At 46.0% G+C, this 17,079-nt stretch overlaps 1 protein-coding gene across 5 annotated transcripts in view; it reads left to right on the top strand.

Moving 5' to 3' along the window:
* Positions 1-17,079, top strand: part of LOC124035744 (myosin heavy chain, skeletal muscle, adult-like) — a 250,637-nt gene that overhangs the window by 223,406 nt on the left and 10,152 nt on the right. For 4 of the 5 annotated variants that reach the window (XM_046349375.1, XM_046349379.1, XM_046349377.1 and 1 more), the window contains 9 exons: positions 2,331-2,393; positions 3,515-3,799; positions 7,219-7,377; positions 7,464-7,556; positions 7,688-7,843; positions 8,542-8,625; positions 10,138-10,305; positions 15,192-15,413; positions 15,589-15,819. In XM_046349375.1, the coding sequence (XP_046205331.1) occupies positions 2,331-2,393; positions 3,515-3,799; positions 7,219-7,377; positions 7,464-7,556; positions 7,688-7,843; positions 8,542-8,625; positions 10,138-10,305; positions 15,192-15,413; positions 15,589-15,819 (1,461 nt within the window). The remainder of the gene's footprint in view (positions 1-2,330; positions 2,394-3,514; positions 3,800-7,218; positions 7,378-7,463; positions 7,557-7,687; positions 7,844-8,541; positions 8,626-10,137; positions 10,306-15,191; positions 15,414-15,588; positions 15,820-17,079) is intronic. The other variant, XM_046349376.1, reaches the window with a different exon arrangement.

Consider the following 17,079-nt stretch of genomic DNA (forward strand, 5'->3'; position numbering starts at 1 on the left):
TTAAGATGAGGCGCAGCTCTGCTACCTTCAAGGCGTGGGTTAAAGCCTCTTTTCATCCCAAGGGGGGGGGGGGTTATTACATCTTTGTGTCCCTGGGGGAGGAATGTTGCATTCAGATACAGGGTATTTGTATTGCGAGAGAAGAGGTCAAGATTGATGTCATCCTCCTTGGATCTGGAAGAAGGGAGGTCACCTCTATAAGAGCAATCCCACCCAGACTGGGTTCATGTGCCATTCTCTGCCCTCCGACTCTCAAGATGTTCACACTCAGATTGAACTAACACTGAAGAAGTTTCTGAAGATTTAATTTCCATCAGGCAAGTCTTTCCTTGCTCAATAGCTGCTGTTTACCGTAAAGCGCTCTCTAAGGCCTCCACTCAGTTCGGCTTCATTTCCCTAACTACCAGAGTTCCAGTACAGATGAATGTCACCTCCCTGCCAGGGGCCACTGTCAATAAAGCCCGGGGGCCCCAGGGGCCTGAGGTACCTGCGTCAGCCTCTCCTGTCCTGGGAGGTCTATATCGCTGTTGCTTCCCCCTCTTCTCCTCCACACACACCCTCGCCCCCTTCATCCCTCGCTCCTGCCCTCCCTCACTCCCACCCTGCCTCGCCCTCCCTCACCCCCGCCATCCCTCTCCCCTGCATTACCTCTCCCAAACTGCTCAGCCACAGCACCAATATTTCAGCACTTTTTACTCCTGCTGTAAGTTTTTGCTGTTCTCTCTTAATATTTAAAGAGGTATTCCTGAAGAGGTCAAGGAAATAAAGGAGAGGCACTTTGTCTTATTAAGGATTCAGATGCTTCTCACTCCAGGTCTAGTGAGGTGAGAGAGGGGGGTGGGTCCAACCACTCAGTAGGACTAGATAGCAGCATTAGTTATTCATCTGGACTGGACCTGTTGTTGAATGTCAGGAGACTTAGCACTATTGAGAATGTGAACGCTATTAAAGTCCCAGTACAGTCAAAATTCTGTCTTTTTGTATCATATTGTGCAACAGCTGATGAAAGAACACTGTACATGTGTGGAAAAACTCTGTAAATGTGATCATTATATTTACAACCAGAATCAGGAAATAACTACACAATACCTTCTAATCAGCAGGTTTTGCATGGGAGAAGTTTTGGCTTTCCGGTTGACATCACTAGGCAGTAAATTAGTTAATAGGCCAATAACAAGGAGTTCCAAACCTCTCTGCCAATAACAGCAAGTTTTCAGTTCCCCCTCCCCACTCAGACCACTTTCTTTTCTTTTTTTCACCTTTATTTAACCAGGTACGCTAGTTGAGGACCTGTTCTCATTTACAACTGCGACCTGGCCAAGATAAAACAAAGCAATGCGACACAAACAACAACACAGAGTTACACACGGAATAAACAAGCGTACAGTCAATAACACAATAGAAAAACATAAAGTCTATATACCGTGTATGCAAATGGCGGCCAAAGAAGATGTTGGCTTTGGGAATGTCCAGTGAGATACAGTGGGGCAAAAAAGTATTTAGTCAGCCACCAATTGTGCAAGTTCTCCCACTTAAAAAGATGAGAGAGGCCTGTAATTTTCATCATAGGTACACTTCAGCTATGACAGACTAAATGAGGGGAGAAAATCCAGAAAATCACATTATAGGATTTTTAATGAATTTATTTGCAAATTATTGAAGTGTACCGCATCTTTTTAAAGTGGGAGAACTTGCACAATTGGTGGCTGACTAAATACTTTTTTGCCACACTGTATACCTGCTGGAGCACGCGCGGGTGGGTGTTGTTATCGTGACCAGTGAGCTGACATAGCGAAGACTTATAGATGACCTGGAGCCAGTGGGTCTCGCGACGAATATGTAGCTAGGGCCAGCCAACGAGAGCATACAGGTCGCAGTAGTGGGTGGTGTATGGGGCTTTGGTGACAACGGGTGCGGGCAGCGAACAGTTGAAAAGCATGCATTTAGTTTTATTAGCGTTTAAGTGCTTTTGGATGCCACAGAAGGAGTGTTGTATTGCATTGAAGCTCGTTTGGAGGTTTGTTAACACAGTGTCCAAAGAAGGGCCAGATGTATACAGAATGGTATCGTCTGTGTAGAGTTGGATCAGGGAATCACCCGCAGCAAGAGCGACATCACTCCCAGACAGTCCCAGCAAAATTCTTGCTTGATAAATTGTTTTTTGCCCATTTTATTGGAAAACTAATACAGTAAGGTACTTAACTGTTACTCAGAACTGATTTTATATTGATATAAAATGGCTGCTTTGTTATAACAGCCCTTATGTGTAACCTCACACTCTATCTCTTCACCCTCTGTGTACTTAACATGTTGTGTGTGTTTCTCCTCAGCTTTGTGGTACAGAAGAGGAGCTGAAGAGGCTAAGAGACGAGCAGCATCAGCTCAAGGACAAGGTCTGTGGCTCTGGGCTCTGGCCTACACCTTTGTGCTTCCCCCGAACAGGATGACACACAATGCTGCTTAACAAGGCCTCTCCTCTCACGCTGCTGTGTTGTGAGGTGCCTGACTGACTGACACAGCGTGGGCATCTTCTAACGCCTGCTTTCAACCCTTCAACTTCACATTCACCTCTTAAGCAGTGGGAGCTGACGTGTAATGAGGCTTTTGGTCGGCCCTTAAAGGCCAAAGAGTGGGTCAGGAGTGTTCCCGGGGATTGGTGTGGTGTGTGTGTGTCTGGGTGTATGCACATGTCTACTGGGCATGGCCTTGGCATCCCACACTAATGAGGGCTCAGACAAGCCCTGTCCCAGTCAATAGAGGGTGAAAGTGGGACAGAGCAGAGGGAAGACCTGGGACAGAGGGTGATAATCTGTAGATGGAGGGAGAGAGGGAACAAGAGAGAAATAGAAAAGGGTCAGACAGGCGTTTTAGGTGGTCTGCAGGTCTGCGCTAGATCCCTGTGTGAGGTGAGTAACCCCGGACGAGTGTTGAGCTCTGGGCCTGCGTGTTTTTACAGCGCGGCTTCACTGTGCTCTGGGACCGCAATAAACCACGGCCTTCAAAGCACAGCCAAGCTCCACTAACTGCTGAGTGCTTCTCTGGTGGTTGGACAAGATTACTCTCAAAACAAAGTGCAGACAGGTTGATTGATAGAAGGGTCTGTAGAGGTGCGCGCCACAGTGTTTATTCACACCCCGCTAACACTCGTTTGTTTCATTCGCATGGACTTTTATGTGCTAATCCTGTTACTGTGTGAGTTTGTCAGTTCATAAAGAATAGTCCTGCTCTTTCAGTGGGTTTTAGTGGAAACTCACTGGGGCTGTTGTGGATGTGTTGTTTTAACATCCTGGGAACTAGCTGTGACAGGAGGGACAGTCTGCTCTGTGCCACAGCAGACACCGTGATGACGAGCGTCGGACGTGTTTACATGAGTGTCTGTACTATGTCCTTGACCGTTAATGTGTATGTTCTTAGTGTGTGTGCGTTGCGTTTCTAGATGTCTCCTGACTGATATGAATGACTGAAGATGTCTATTTGAGGATATAACTGACTGTGACTGTGTATCTATGTGCAGGTGAGGGAGAGCGATGTGCAGGCTGTGTGGCTGCAGAGCCAGGCTGACGTGGTGGGTCGGGAGCTGTGGGAGGAGAGTGCCCAGCGTGACAGGGAGCTCTGGGAGTGGAGGGACCGCTACCATGCTGCTTCAGAGGGACTTAGGCTAAGGGAGGCTGGGCTTGAGGAGGTGCAGAGGGCCAGGGACACGGCCCTCAGAGGCCTGAGACTACAGGAGGAGAAGACCCACAGTCTGGGGGCCCAGATGCAAGAGCTGCAGCACAGCCTGGACGGCCTACAGGGCAGGGTGAGTGGCTGGGACTGGGGAGGTACAGGGAGCAGGGTTGAGGGTGTGGGGGGGTCGAGGGATAGGTAGGAAGAAGAGGGGAGACGTGGAAGGGAGTCTTGGCCTGGGGAGGAGGGGGAGGTGGAATGGTTCTTGGAGCTGTGGGGGTCGGAGGGAGGGAGCAGGGTGTGGGGGGGTCGAGGGACAGGTAGGAAGAAGAGGGGAGAGGTGGAAGGGAGTCTTGGCCTGGGGAGGAGGGGGAGGTGGAATGGTTCTAGGAGCTGTGAGGGTCGGCGGGAGGGAGCAGGGTTGGTGACGGTGGTGTGGCTGCAGTGTGGGTGTAGTGAGGAACCGGTCAGGCTCCATCACATCAGGTCACTGGGGTCTAATTAAACTGAGCTCCACATTAGGCTGCAATCTGCAAACATGTACAGGAAATTCTTTTTTTTTTCCCACTCCTCGCTTTCAAGTGCATGGCCGTGTTAAATGCATATGACCCCCTTGGTTTTAATTACCATTTTGTGCTTAGCAGGCAGGTTAATGACGCTCCTTAATCGGCTCTGTGGAAAATTAGCCTCACAGAGAGAAAGAATGTTTGCTTTTTTTTACTGATGTGTTTCTTTCTTGTCGTTTTATTGTTTCTTGTGATAAAAATGACATTATAACCCAGTTAACTACCACTGTTAGAAATAACTCCTGTCGGTAAACTGAAAATCACTCAGCCATAACCCTCTCACAATCAGAATGTTCTATGTGGAAATAAGGCTCCTCTGTTTCAGACCCCCCTCTGTGAAAGCATGTGTGGTGAACCTCAGACTGACCTTGTGGCTCTCTGTCTGCTCATTCTCCTGTGTCTGTCTGTCTGTCTGTCTGTCTGTCTGTCTGTCTGTCTGTCTGTCTGTCTGTCTGTCTGTCTGTCTGTCTGTCTGTCTGTCTGTCTGTCTGTCTGCTCATTCTCCTGTGTCTGTCTGTCTGCTCATTCTCCTGTGTCTGTCTGTCTGCTCATTCTCCTGTCTGTCTGTCTGTCTGTCTGTCTGTCTGTCTGTCTGTCTGTCTGTCTGTCTGTCTGTCTGTCTGCTCATTCTCCTGTGTCTGTCTGTCTGCTCATTCTCCTGTGTCTGTCTGTCTGGTCTGTCTGTCTGCTCATTCTCCTGTGTCTGTCTGTCTGGTCTGTCTGTCTGCTCATTCTCCTCTGTCTGGTCTGTCTGTCTGCTCATTCTCCTCTGTCTGTCTGTCTGTCTGTCTGTCTGTCTGTCTGTCTGTCTGTCTGTCTGTCTGTCTGTCTGTCTGTCTGTCTGTCTGTCTGTCTGTCTGTCTGTCTGTCTGTCTGTCTGTCTGTCTGTCTGTCTGTCTGTCTGTCTGTCTGCTCATTCTCCTGTGTCTGTCTGCTCATTCTCCTGTGTCTGTCTGTCTCCTGTGTCTGTCTGTCTGGTCTGTCTGTCTGCTCATTCTCCTCTGTCTGGTCTGTCTGTCTGCTCATTCTCCTCTGTCTGGTCTGTCTGTCTGCTCATTCTCCTCTGTCTGTCTGTCTGTCTGTCTGTCTGTCTGTCTGTCTGTCTGTCTGTCTGTCTGTCTGTCTGTCTGTCTGTCTGTCTGTCTGTCTGTCTGTCTGTCTGTCTGTCTGTCTGTCGTTAGAATCCTCAGCCACTCTTTAGATACCCCAATCGACAACCAGCCCTCTCCTCCCCAGCCCACCCACCCATTCCACATGTTTCCGGTATCAGTGTTGTTGTTAATTGCCTCATCCCAGTCAGCCTCTCTCTGTCTCTCATGCGTATGATTACTCACGACAAAATAACACTATCACTATAGCCGTGTGTTTTCATTACTCGGGTACCAATGTGGAGTCTCATCATATTTTAACAGATTTGGGCAACAAAAACAGAGAGAGAAAGCTGCTTTATCAATAATTATGTGTAATCCACAACAATTTCACAGAAGCTCAATAACAGCAGCAGAAATGGTTCTGGATAAACTCTTATTCTCCAATTTGCAGTGGAATGGAGGGATGTAGCTAGCAGACAAACCCATTTCCCTAAAACAGGAAACATTGTCTTGCTTATCTAGGACATGTTTTTTGTCCAAATGGGAAACTAACTGGACAGAACGTCTATATATATATATTGTGTTCTTTTCTAATGTACAATTGTGAGCGTTGCCACCATTAAATGGTTCGTTGGACTGTTACCTCTTTATATGTTATTATGTGTGTCTATAGGATGGAACTAAAACCATCACGCTCTTTGTGTTATTATGTGTGTCTATAGGATGGAACTAAAACCATCACGCTCTTTGTGTTATTATGTGTGTCTATAGGATGGAACTAAAACCATCACGCTCTTTGTGTTATTATGTGTGTCTATAGGATGGAACTAAAACCATCACGCTCTTTGTGTTATTATGTGTGTCTATAGGATGGAACTAAAACCATCACGCTCTTTGTGTTATTATGCGTGTCTATAGGATGGAACTAAAACCATCACGCTCTTTGTGTTATTATGTGTGTCTATAGGATGGAACTAAAACCATCACGCTCTTTGTGTTATTATGTGTGTCTATAGGATGGAACTAAAACCATCACGCTCTTTGTGTTATTATGTGTGTCTATAGGATGGAACTAAAACCATCACGCTCTTTGTGTTATTATGTGTGTCTATAGGATGGAACTAAAACCATCACGCTCTTTGTGTTATTATGTGTGTCTATAGGATGGAACTAAAACCATCACGCTCTTTGTGTTATTATGCGTGTCTATAGGATGGAACTAAAACCATCACGCTCTTTGTGTTATTATGTGTGTCTATAGGATGGAACTAAAACCATCACGCTCTTTGTGTTATTATGTGTGTCTATAGGATGGAACTAAAACCATCACGCTCTTTGTGTTATTATGTGTGTCTATAGGATGGAACTAAAACCATCACGCTCTTTGTGTTATTATGTGTGTCTATAGGATGGAACTAAAACCATCACGCTCTTTGTGTTATTATGTGTGTCTATAGGATGGAACTAAAACCATCACGCTCTTTGTGTTATTATGTGTGTCTATAGGATGGAACTAAAACCATCACGCTCTTTGTGTTATTATGTGTGTCTATAGGATGGAACTACAACCATCACACTCTTTGTGTTATTATGTGTGTCTATAGGATGGAACTAAAACCATCATGCTCTTTGTGTTATTATGTGTGTCTATAGGATGGAACTAAAACCATCACGCTCTTTGTCATTGTTTTCCTGTATCCCAGTAAGACGGAACATAGAGAACAACAGTAAATAAACGTTTGATTTGAACCTTTTTGCTTCTTGCTGATTGCAAATAATGCCTGTCATTTGAACAGGAAAGTGCTTTCCACATAGCTATTACTGTACAATCAGCCTGTTCTCTGTCCTGTCCTTGATGTGTTCTTCAGTGTGTTACGTTCCCTCCTGTCCCGCAGCTTGCCCAGAAGGAGGAGATGGTCGTGGCTCTCAGAGTGAAGCTGCAGGACCATGAAGAAGATGCCCGCGTTCTCCGCCAACAGCTGCTCTCCTCCCAAGATGCACTGCAGCAAGTTGCTGCCGAGCTGAGGTCATGTAAAAGAGAGAGGGAGGAGCAGGTAAGAAAAGGAGTTTAATTTGACCCATTAAGAGCCATGTATTGGCATGTTTATGACAATGGAATGACACGTGTCACTTGTCGCAGGATAGCCAGTGTGTGGAGACAGAGGAGAGACTGGCTGAGATCAGAGCTGATCTGGTCCAACTACAGCAGCAGTATACCACCTGCTATGCCCAGGTACTTGAACCTTGATAGAAAGTCACTCGTACATAATATTCTAAAATGGTCTGTAGGTTTATCCATATACTGTACCTCTGTTATTAGCCTATTTTCTGTTAGACCCATACTATTCCTCTGTCTGTGTGTAGCTGGTCCAGGAGGAGGTTGGGGTGGGCAGGCTGAGGGAGGAGCTGCGTGAGGTGAGGGAACAGAGGGACAGACTGGCCTTTCAGGTGACAGAGAACCAGGACCTGAGCCATGACCTGGACCTGCTCAATGAGAAACACAAGGCTGCACAGCATGAGGTACTGGCCTTAACATCTCTCCTCCATCTGTCTCCTCTCCCTCATCCAACCAACCCTCGTTGTAATGCCCCTTAGCTGGTCAGCTGACAAACAGGCAATCAGAAATGTCATGGCCTTTTTAAAACTTTTTTAAATGAACCTTTATTTAACTTGGATGTTTCATGTTTCATAATGGATGTGAAATACAAAATGTCTTTACCAAGGTCATTGTTAAGAATGTGTCGATATAGTGTAGTTGTCAGGGTATGCGTGAAGGGCTGTAGGAAGTCAGGTGCAGGAGAGCAGATATTTGGTAGCAAACTGGAGCCTTTTATTTGGTGAACCAAAAGCACACTGCACAAACGAACACGAAATTCACGCAACCAGCCTAACGTGCGCATACATGAAAATGTAAAAAATAGCACACAAAGACATGGGGGAAACAGACGGTTAAATACACAACACATAATGAGGGAAATGAGAACCAGGTGTGTGGGAAAACGAGACAAAATCAAATGGGAAATGAAGACCGGTGACGTCGAATGCCGAACACCGCCCGAACACCGCCCGAACAAAGAGAGGCATCGACTTTGGCAGAAGTCGTGACAGTAGTGTTGTTTTAAGTCTTCACAGCAGAAGAAGAACCATACATACTGACAGGTAAGGCAGTGTGAGTTGAGTGGAAGTAGGGGCTGACCAAGGTGTGTGGTTGTGCTCAGGTGACCAACAGGGATGAGACTGTGCTGAGATTGACCACAGAACTGAGCACCGCCCAGGAACACCTGAAATCAGCTCAGGATGAGGTGAGGCCTGAGATCTAACGCATCTCTTTTTAATTAGTCAACATGGATGGGGTTGTACAGACCTGCCTAATGCAGTCTCTACAGCCATCGAAGACGAGTCCTAGTGCTGCCGGTGTTTAGAGGGGCTAGTTCAACTCAAATCCATCAGAATTCATAGGGGCACAGATCCCCCCCCCCCGTGTATCCCTGAGGAGAAAGCTCAAGGACATGGTGACCTTGTTAAGTGTCCAGCCAGCCCTGTACCTTGGGACTTAGAAAAGACACCTGACTGTGTCCCATGGACCTTCTGTGTTATTTCTTGTGAGTTTTCTTCTTGAAGGAGAACTTGTAGAGGATCTGTCAATGGCCGTACGCTGTGTTGTGCTGGTTTATTTATTCCTCTCTCTCTGACTGGTCAGATATTTGTTTCCCAGAGTGTCCTTGTGTTATAAATGGGACAGGCCTGTCACTTCAATGCTGAGAGGATGTTTTGACTTCCTTGAAAGATTTTTATTTATTTAATTTTGGGTTGGAGGGGAGCGGTGAATAATGCATTGGGAACCTGCTACATCTACCGTTTTTATCATTAGCATGCAGTCCAAGTTATCTGCAGAATACTTATGAGTGCCAGTGAAATGTTTGTGATGTTATTTATTTATGTTGCCCTCTCAATTATTCATTTGTTTATTTATTCATGGCAGAACTAACTGCAATTGGAAAATTCATTTTTTGCTGAAGGGCACATGCCCCCCCCCCCCCTACATAAAGGGAAGGGGGCACAACAGGCCTGTTAGTAATTGCTTTACGTGGCGTTTCCTGAGACTCACGGGATATGTCATTTAAACTGAGCAGACGGGTGAAGAGAGGGACTGAGAGAGAGATGGAATGGGTCGGGTTGAGAGGTGGGGATGGGAGGAGAGAGGAGTTTATCACTCACTCGAAACTTGCTGCTGGAGTGGGTGGTGTTTTTATTTAACCTTTATTTAACAAGGCAAGTCAGTTAAGAACATATTCTTATTTTCAATGACGGCCTAGGAACGGTGGGTTAACTGCCTTTTTCAAGGGCAGAACGACAGATTTTTACTTTGTCAGCTCGGGGATTTAATCTTGCAACCTTTCGGTTACTAGTCCAACACTGTGACCACTAGGCTACCTGCCGCCCCAGGGGGGAAACAGGGTAATATACACATATATTACAGGGAATCAGATTCCACTTCTCCAGACAACAAGCTCTACAGGTCTGACTACAAGCAGAATAGAGGAGAACATAGTGGTTTTGTCTCAGGTTGTCTCCATGCTCCCCTGCCTTCTCTTCTTGTCTGCTCACAGCACTGTTTTCTTTAATTATATGGACTGGGATTTTGTTCAATTTCAACCTTGCGTCCACACATGCAGCAATTGTTTCCTGATAAGAGATAATGTGTTACTAAACATTAAATTATATGTATATTCTGTCTGTTTGTCTCTGTCTGTCTGTCCGTCTGTCTGTCTGTCCGTCTGTCTGTCTGTCTGTCTGTCTGTCTGTGTGTGTAGCTGTCAGTGCAGGCTCAGCAGGAGCAGGCCCTTGGAGAGGAGGTGCAGAGGCTGCAGAAGGAGGTGAGCTGTCTCCAGGGCAGCCTGAGTCAGAGAGAGGAGGACATGGAGGCACAACTACAGACAACTGGCCAGCTACAGCAGGAGAGGGACAGCCTGCTCACACAGGTCAGTTTACACACACACATCATACTACATCCTTAGTGAGACTATTCAACACTGTTTACAGTAGCTACTGGAATGATGATCTTTAGATGGCTGGGCTTGGTGCCAGACCTATTATATAGCTGCATAAACTATACAATATTAATACACACACCATAATATGTATACACTATACAATATGTATACACACACCATAATCTATATAACTATACAATATTAATACACACACCATAATCTGTATACACTATACAATATGTACACACCATAATATATATAACTATACAATATGTGTATACACGCACCATAATCTATATAAACTATACAATATGTATACACACACCATCATCTATATAACTATACAATATGTGTATACATGCACCATAATCTATATAAACTATACAATATACACACACCATAATCTATATAAACTATACAATATGTATACACGCACCATAATCTATATAACTATACAATATGTATACACGCACCATAATCTATATAACCATACGATATGTATACACACACCATAATCTATATAAACTATACAATATGTACACACCATAATATATATAAACTATACAATATGTATACACGCACCATAATCTATATAACTATACAATATGTATACACGCACCATAATCTATATAACTACAATATGTATACACACACCATAATCTATATAAACTATACAATATGTACACACCATAATATATATAACTATACAATATGTGTATACACGCACCATAATCTATATAAATTATACAATATGTACACACCATCATCTATATAAATTATACAATATGTACACACCATCATCTATATAACTATACAATATGTGTATACACGCACCATAATCTATATAAACTATACAATATGTACACACCATAATCTATATACACTTGGCACTCACACGTTTCTACACCACCTCAGGGCATATACACTATGCATTCACACATATCTACATACAGTATGTCTAACCCTCTCATCCCTCCTATTACAGCATGTCTAACACTCTCATCCCTCCTATTACAGCATGTCTAACCCTCTCATCCCTCCTATTACAGCATGTCTAACCCTCTCATCCCTCCTATTACAGCATGTCTAACCCTCTCATCCCTCCTATTACAGTATGTCTAACCCTCTCATCCCTCCTATTACAGTATGTCTATCCCTCTCATCCCCATATAGGGTTGTAAAACTTAACTTTACCAAAACTTTACCAAAACTCCCCGGTTTTAAAGGAATGCAGTTTGTAGAGTTACACCAAATACTACTTTAATGCGGAGCTGCTCTTCCTCCCGGGGAAGGACTGCCCGTTCCATGATCTCGCCATCACGGTTGACAACTCCATTGTGTCCTCCTCCCAGAGCGCCAAGAACCTTGGCGTGATCCTGGACAACACCCTGTCGTTCTCAACTAACATCAAGGCGGTGGCCCGTTCCTGTAGGTTCATGCTCTACAACATCCGCAGAGTACGACCCTGCCTCACACAGGAAGCGGCGCAGGTCCTAATCCAGGCACTTGTCATCTCCCGTCTGGATTACTGCAACTCGCTGTTGGCTGGGCTCCCTGCCTGTGCCATTAAACCCCTTCAACTCATCCAGAACGCCGCAGCCCGTCTGGTGTTCAACCTTCCCAAGTTCTCTCACGTCACCCCGCTCCTCCGTTCTCTCCACTGGCTTCCAGTTGAAGCTCGCATCCGCTACAAGACCATGGTGCTTGCCTACGGAGCTGTGAGGGGAACGGCACCTCAGTACCTCCAGGCTCTGATCAGGCCCTACACCCAAACAAGGGCACTGCGTTCATCCACCTCTGGCCTGCTCGCCTCCCTACCACTGAGGAAGTACAGCTCCCGCTCAGCCCAGTCAAAACTGTTCGCTGCCCTGGCCCCCCCAATGGTGGAACAAACTCCCTCACGACGCCAGGACAGCGGAGTCAATCACCACCTTCCGGAGACACCTGAAACCCCACCTCTTTAAGGAATACCTAGGATAGGTTAAGTAATCCCTCTCACCCCACCCCCCCTAAGTTTTAGATGCACTATTGTTAAGTGACTGTCCCACTGGATGTCATAAGGTGAATGCACCAATTTGTAAGTCGCTCTGGATAAGAGCGTCTGCTAAATGACTTAAATGTAATGTAAATGTAATGCAGATAATACTTTTGGTCCCCTAAATTGGGGGGGACTATGTCCAAAAAGAGCTGTAATTTCTAAACGGTTCACCCGATATGGATGCAAATCCATAAGTGCTGGAGTACAGAGCCAAAACAACAAGAAATGTCACTCTCCCAATACTTATGAAGGTCTATAAGGGCACAGGGCAAGACCCAAATGCAGACACGGGAGGCATATAGTTTGAGTCTGATATGTATTATAATACAAGGGACAGGCAAGAGAGTTGTCGTGGACAGGCAAAAGATCATAAACAAGGTCAGAGTCCAGGAGGTACAGAGTGGCAGGCAGGCTCGAGGTCAGGGTGGTCAGTATGGTCAGGCAGGTGGGTTCAGAGTCAAGGCAGGCAAGGGTCAAAACCGGGAGGACTAGCAAAAGAGAGAAAATAAAAGCAGGAGCACGGAAAAACACCCTGGTTGACTTGACAAGACGAACTGGCAACAGACAAACAGGGAACACCGGAATAAATAGCCAGGGACTAATGGTGAAAACGGGTGACACCTGGAAGTAGGTGGAGACAATCACAAAGACAGACACAAACTATGAGAGAGAGCCCATGGTGTGGCTGTGTTGTGTGCAGTAATGTGTGCTGTTGAGGAGAAGCAGCAGAGACAAAGGAGTGGGCAGTCAGCGATCCCTCTCTCTTTCTCTCCATGCCAACAACAAACACAGCACAGCACAGCCGTGGAATTCCAATTAGTATCATTTAATTAGAAGTGGGCAGCCTCTTGGCACAGTTCCTTCATTTCTTTGAATCTTGTTTATGCACCTTGATTGTTTCACAATATAGATTTATTTTAATTAGCTAAGATTGATTAAATTGCATTGATTCTGTATCCTTATTCAAAAGAAATCCCCATTCCTCCTCCTCCCCTCCCCCCTGCTATGTTATTTTTCATAATTACTGGTACAGTCTGGGACTACGGCTGGGGGTTGTAATAGTGACAGCTTTGACCATTTTGTAATCAAGGTTAGATTTATCGTTATTTATTGCATGTGCTGTCACATTGTTGGGACGTGAAAGGCGTTTTTGTGGACCTGTGTGATCGACCAAGTTTGGTGTTCTGTTCTGCCTCAGTCACAAGATAAGATAGTCAGACTGCTCTTTTGTCTTTAGCTGAGAGTTCAGACAGACAGACGGACGGGCGGGCGGGCGGACGGACGGACAGGCAGACGGACAGGCAGACAGGCAGGCAGACGGACATGCAGACAGACAGCCCTGAGAGCACGCACCTTGGGTGTGTCGAAGCGGCTACAGACGCCATGGTTAAAACCAACGTCTCCTTCCCAACCCAGAGCTCTTTTAATTTTGATTGATGACTCCGTTTATCTTCTGCATAACAACCCTCCTCCCCCACTCTCCGTTTTCCCAGCTCCCGCTGCCTTCCACACACACCCAGTAAGAAAATTATATTAGAAACAAAATGAGATTCGAAATTTTATGTTCGACAAGTGACTTGATGAAAGGGTTTCATTGCAGGTCCTGATCCATGGAAATGTTATGCTAATAATACTGCTAGCCAAGCGATCTAGTTGGAAATTAATCAGTGGTTGAGCTGCGAGAGAGAGAGAGGGAGGGAGAGAGAGAGGCTGCTCTATAAACACCCTTCCCCCCTTCCCTCACCACCTCTCTCTCCCTCTCTCTAGCACTGAATCTCATCAAAAAATAGCCATGGGGTGTTGTCTGTGTGATGAGGTTGGGAGAGAAATAGGGAGTTAGAAGATTACACTGCAGTTTAGCACTGATTGATGCAGTAATGTATGCAGCAGGCCAGGCTGGCTGGCAGGCAGGCTGGCTGTATTATGGATTAGAGCTCCCCCCCTCTCTCTCCACATCAGTCCCCCTCCCTATATCTGTCCTAGTATTATTATATTCATCCTCTTCATCTGTCCTCTTTTCTCTGCATGTATCTTTTACCTCCATATTTGTGTATGTCTACACAGCTTGTGATGTCACAGACTGCCTCAATCCATCCTCTCACTTCCTCCCTCCCTCCATTCCTGGGAGACATCAATGCACTGGAGTCACTAATGGAGTCATTAACAGATTTAACTCATTTAAAAGAACACAATTAGCGCTGCGGTCTTAATGATGTTTGTAAGTTAAATGCAAACTAATCGTGTTTCTCTCTTCCTCTCTCTCACTCTTCTGGCTTAGAAGTGAGTAAGAACGAAGGAGTAGATGAATCACAGAAGTGTTTTGTGGGTGTGGGTGCGTGTCTCCCAGCCATGTTACAAGTCTGTGGGATGTATTATTTTTACCCTGAGAGCCATCTGTTACACTGCTCCTTATTTTTGTAATGCATCATCAGCCAGGGGAAAACTAATATTATCTCATCTGGGATATTGTACTCTGGAGTGTAATAATGTAATGTAGTGTAATGTGGTCTCATTAAAGTGCCTCGGTGGAGCTGCAGGGAGAGGAAGGAAGGCTGAAGGAGTGTATTGTATCATATCTGTCTGTTCTGTCTGTGTGTCCCCTACACCCCCCATATGTGTGTATGCACACACACACACATACACACACACACAAAAAAATACAAACACATGCATACATACATACACACAAACAAATACAAACACATACATACACACACACAAATATACACACACACACATACAAACACACACATACAAACACACATACACACACACATGCACATACACACACATTCTCCCTACACACTCCCTCACTGACACTACCCTCTGTCTCCAGCGGGACAACCAGCAGGGGGCAGTGTGTGTTCTGCGTGGGGAGCTGCAGCGGTGGCAGGCGGAGGCCCGGGCTCAGCAGGAGAGCAGGGAGGAGGAGGTGTTGGGGCTGAGGGCTGAGCTTCAGGAGACCCAGGGCAGGCTGCAGCAGTGTAGAGCAACCATGAAGCACCTCCGCTCTGACCTGGAGCACGCCCAGAGACAGACCAGGCAGGCAGAGGAGGAGGTGGGTGGGAGGAGTGAGAGGAGTACAGTACACAGAAAGACAGGAACATGGATTTGTCTTCACTTTAATAGGCAGTGAAGTACCCTCAGTACTATGCCTATTACAGGTTTATGTAAGCCATTATACAGGCATATTGAAGTAGACTACAGTGTTCTGAGAATGTGTCCCCCCACAGGCATCTGATAGGGAGAACCGTCTGTGGGGCCAGGAGGCAGAGTTGTCCAGGCTGAGGGCTGTGCTGCAGGAGGCTGAGAGCAGAGCAGCGGACACAGAGACCAGGCTGCAGCCCCTGACCCAGTCCCTGGAGCTGTACAGGGTCAAGTACCAGGCCTGCCTCACCAAGATCTCCCAGCAGGACAGCACTCTACAGGCCCAGGACGAGGACCTGAAGGAAGCCAGGGCTCAGGTCAGCTCCCACGCCATCCTCACCATCCAGGAAAACTAAGAGTTGATACTGGAGCTTTTTCTAGTATTTTGAGAGCGTCTATCTGCTTGAGGTTCTGTCTGCAAGAGCTTCTATCTGCTGAAGCTTCTATCTGCTTGGGGATCTGTCTGCTAGAGGTTCTGTCTGCTAGAGCTTCTATCTGCTAGAGGTTCTGTCTGCTAAAGCTTCTATCTGCTTGGGGATCTGTCTGCTAGAGGTTCTGTCTGCTAGAGCTTCTATCTGCTAGAGGTTCTGTCTGCTAAAGCTTCTATCTGCTTGGGGATCTGTCTGCTAGTGGTTCTGTCTGCTAGAGCTTCTATCTGCTAAAACTTCTATCTGCTTGGTGATCTGTCTGCTAGAGGTTCTGTCTGCTAGAGCTTCTATCTGCTAAAACTTCTATCTGCTTGGGGATCTGTCTGCTAGAGGTTCTGTCTGCTAGAGCATCTATCTGCTAAAGGTTATATCTGCTTGAGGATCTGTCTGCTAGAGGTTCTGTCTGCTAGAGCTTCTATCTGCTTGGGGATCTGTCTGCTAGAGGTTCTGTCTGCTAAAGCTTCTATCTGCTTGGGGTTCTGTCTGCTAGAGCTTCTGTCTGCTAAAGCTTCTATCTACTTGGGGATCTGTCTGCTAGAGGTTCTGTCTGCTAGAACTTCTATCAGCTAGAGGTTCTGTCTGATAGAAGCTCTCCAAGCAGATAGAAGCTCTATCAGACAGAACCTCTAGCAGACAGATCCCCAAGCAGATAGAAGCTCTAGCAGATAGAAGCTCTCCAAGCAGATAGAAGCTCTATCTGCTAGAGCTTCTATCTGCTTGGGGATCTGTCTGCTAGAGGTTCTGTCTGCAAGAGCTTCTATCTGCTAGATGTTCTGTCTGCTAGAGCTTCTATCTGCTAAAACTTCTATCTGCTTGGGGATCTGTCTGCTAGAGGTTCTGTCTTCTAGACCTTCTATCTGCAAGAGGTTATATCTGCTTGGGGATCTGTCTGCTAGAGGTGCTATCTGCTAGAGGTTCTGTCTGCTAGAGGTTCTGTCTGCTAGAGGTTCTGTCTGCTAGAGCTTATATCTGCTAGAGGTTCTGTCTGCTAGAGGTTCTGTCTGCTAGAGGGTCTATCTGCTAGAGGTTCTGTCTGCTAGAGCTTCAATCAGCTAGAGGCTCTGTCTGCTAGTGGGTCTATCTGCTAGAGGTTCTGTCTGCTAGAGGTTCTGTCTGCTAGAGGTTCTGTCTGCTAGAGGTTCTGTCTGC

The sequence above is a fragment of the Oncorhynchus gorbuscha genome, linkage group LG05 (genome assembly GCF_021184085.1).
Source record: "Oncorhynchus gorbuscha isolate QuinsamMale2020 ecotype Even-year linkage group LG05, OgorEven_v1.0, whole genome shotgun sequence".
NCBI lineage: Eukaryota > Metazoa > Chordata > Actinopteri > Salmoniformes > Salmonidae > Oncorhynchus > Oncorhynchus gorbuscha.